The sequence below is a fragment of the Gavialis gangeticus genome, unplaced genomic scaffold, assembly GCF_001723915.1.
Source record: "Gavialis gangeticus isolate Ggan-Ray unplaced genomic scaffold, GavGan_comp1, whole genome shotgun sequence".
Classification (NCBI taxonomy): Eukaryota; Metazoa; Chordata; order Crocodylia; family Gavialidae; genus Gavialis; species Gavialis gangeticus.
The window spans coordinates 26,758,412-26,761,835 of NW_017729006.1; the positions used below are offsets into that span (position 1 = coordinate 26,758,412).

Here is a 3,424-nt window from a genome sequence, read left to right on the forward strand (position 1 = left end):
GCCTCCACAAGAGAAGGCTGAGGGGGGATCTAGTGGCCTGTTACAAACTAGTCAGAGGGGACCAGCAGGCACTGGGGGAGTCCCTGTTCCCCCAAGTGCTACCAGGAGTGACTAGAAATAATGGTCACAAGCTGGCAGAGGGTAAATTCAGATTAGACATCAGGAGGCGCTACTTCACTGTCAGGGCGGCTAGGATCTGGAACCAACTTCCAAGTGAAGGGGTGCTGGCTCCTACCCTGGGGGTCTTTAAGACAAGGCTAGACAATCACCTTGCTGGGGTCGTTTGACCCCAGTACTCTTTCCTGCCATGGCAGGGGGTTAGACTTGATGATCTGCTCAGGTCCCTTCCGACCCTACTAACTATGAAACTTCAATATACCATTTTACATAACTTGAAATCTGTTCCCTGGTACTCACCTCTGCTATACCTCCCCTGAGATGAGAAAGTAGGATTTTTCTACTTCCATGCCATTACTAACCTCAGGATTCTTTTGTATGGTAATTAAAGTAAAAGAATCTTTTTTTTCTCTAGGGTGCACTTTTGAAGGAAATGCCTACAACAGCTCTATGGAATGGCAAGTTCCAGCCAGGCCATGTGTCACATACCAATGTCAGGTAAAGACTGAAAGTCATGAACTTCATCACCTGGCTGAGCAATGGGTGGTGTGCTAGCCTGACCACAGGGATTATCTTTGTTTTTTCGGCATCAGCTAGATTTTTACCAAAATATGAGTTATGATGTTAATATTTCTCTTTCAGATGCCTGACTATTTCTTATTTGGCATTTTGATTAAAAAGATGCTAACAGAAACCAAACAAGGAAGCAACCCCCCACAACCAAAAACACATATGTCCTCCCATGCTCCTGTTTCATTAATGCAGTAGATTGCATTATTGGTAGGCTTGCAGCCATAATAATTGTGTAGTTCCATGTATCTAGTTCAGGCACAGAAACTGCATGTGTGTATATAAGCCATGGAACTGTGCCTGCAGTTTGACATTAGTGTGTGCAATCTTTTTATTCATCCTTCCAAATTGATTTGCTCATAATTTTTGTGGGTAAACTACAATGGCCTCCTGAAAAGTTGACTGTTTTAAGAACAGTTCTTTCTTTTGATCTAATGCTGATGTCACTCCAACTATTAGAAACAGGAATAAATGACCATTTAAAACACTCTCTTTAAATCTTCAAAAGGACCATCATATGTATCATTTAATATCAGCTATTCAGACACTTATTTCTAAACTCTCCCTGCTACATTAATATTGTGGGCAACTAAAATTAGCTGTGTTCACAAAACAACTTTATAAAGGTGTATTCTTATCCACTTTAAAATATGGGTACCTTTATCATGTTATGTTCTACAGTTAATTTTGAGCAACAGTCTCCTAAGTCCATGATATTTCTTTGACATGATACTCAAATCTTGCATTTGCACTCAGTGGTGAAATGAACATTACCTTATCTGTCATTCTAAGTTTCCAAATGCAGAACTAGGTAAGCTTATTTCCCCTGAGTGCTAGGACTGCAAAACTAGGCTTCCTGTATTTACAAAATCAAAGGTTCATACAGTAAAAAAACAAACAAACCACTTTTGCATACAGATTCTTACCCTCAGATTCATCAGGATTTCTTGAAGAAGAAATGCAGGAACGGATAATTTACTAGTACTTATCAGGAGAAGCATCAAAGATAAGAGGCTCCATCTAGAGAATGAGAGGCCTTTATCTCCTTTCTAAGCTTTTTTCCTCCAAGGGGAGAGGGAAGGGAATGCTTTGTGTCTGGTCTGCTGCCATCAAAGCTTCATAGCAGATTACTTCCAAGTTTCCATGGACTGGGGATTCCTGATAAAGCAGGATTCCTTTTCCTAAGAAGGTGCTTGGTTTCTTACCTGATGCATTATAGGGTAAATCTCACATCTGGAGTCAGGAAGGCTCAAGCACTGTTTTGACTGGGGAATAATCTGAATCTTGATACTGTGTTGCAGATACAGGAAGAAAAGGGGCTTTGAAACCTTCTGCTACACTGTGGGTGTGTCTACACGTGCCCCTACAGCACAGTTGTTCCTGGCTGTCATTTAGTTTTCCTTTTGGAAGTACTAAATGATGGTGCAGCGACAACCCCGTACTGTGCTGTGCACATGGCACATGGTGATTTTTAGCTGCTATGTTGCTGTAGCAAAGTGCTATACTGAGGGAGCATGTCACTACAGCAATGTAGCTGCCGTGTCAGTTTTTGCCCACATGTTGCTGTAGTGTGTTGCTAAGGCAACATAGCATCACATGTAGAAGCACCCAGAATATAGCATGTCATAGTTGTAATTCCTGGTTACTGTGGCTTTTGCTTCTTATGATCATGAATACCATCATCATAATATGGTTGGTTTGGTATTTTTCAGGAAGGAGTGATAACAGAATCTGAGATCCAGTGTGTGGTTCATTGCAAAAACCCTTCTAAACAGATGGGGATATGTTGTCCCACATGTTCAGGTAAGATTTAATAAAAATGCTGATATTCCTTCTCCCATGAGCATTTTTGCTGCTCAGTCACGGTGCCAGTCCCTGCCTAGTTTTCTGTCCCATCTATTCCCATCTCCTACCCAGCACTGTGGTTTTGGCTAATTTTCACCCCATGTCTTAAATGTGAATCTTGCTGTGTTATTTCAGGGGAATGACATGGGGAGCAGCTCAAACCATGCTGGGGACAGAGAGAAGGTTGCCCTCTTGTGCTCTCTGTCTTCCCCTTCCATTAGCTTCCCTCCATTTACTAAACATGCATGGCAAATTGTATGGACGTGGACACAGTTAACTCTTGGGATGTGATGGATTTGAATGCATAGGAGAGAACACCCCATTAGGGAGAGAGAAGCAACTGGCTAAGTGTTGGGCTGGTAAGATTATGGGCACTGGGCTTGTCCCATAGGAAGCCTGTTTTGAAAACACCATTTACAAGTGATCAGAAAACCCTCCTTGTCAGCCTATCAGGGATCCTCAGAGGTTCTGTCCAGGTATCTTGGTGCTGCCAGTTTCAGTCACAGCCCAGAATTATGGGAAAAAAACCCCAACAAAGAAACACATCCAGACTTGGAGGTTTGCAGTCAGAGCTGAGGGTGATGTATATTCTTCCTCCAGCCCTATGTGAAGTTCTGCTCAGTTGCCTTGAGGCATCTCACTAAGCATTTGGTCTCATCCTACTAATCAGTCAGGTGAGCAAAGCTGATGCATGGAGCTGCCTTTCAAGGCCTGGATGGGGGTTAAATGTTATGTGTGAAAGCACAGGCCCCACTGTCAGCTCTCATGCCACCAAATCAGGAGAGAGAGGAACCTAATGAATAGGCTTCATTCTTTTTGCTGTGGAGCTGAAGATTCCCTGGGCTGCGAAGCACTTATATTAGATTGAATTCAACAGCCTTTTGGCTTTAAC

At 42.7% G+C, this 3,424-nt stretch overlaps 1 protein-coding gene across 1 annotated transcript in view; it reads left to right on the top strand.

The window, feature by feature from the left end:
- BMPER (BMP binding endothelial regulator) overlaps positions 1-3,424 on the top strand; it is a gene marked incomplete at its 5' end in the record, with an annotated part of 307,337 nt that overhangs the window by 57,246 nt on the left and 246,667 nt on the right. The window contains 2 exons of the mRNA XM_019509034.1: positions 533-615; positions 2,400-2,490. Of these exons, the coding sequence (XP_019364579.1) occupies positions 533-615; positions 2,400-2,490 (174 nt within the window). The remainder of the gene's footprint in view (positions 1-532; positions 616-2,399; positions 2,491-3,424) is intronic.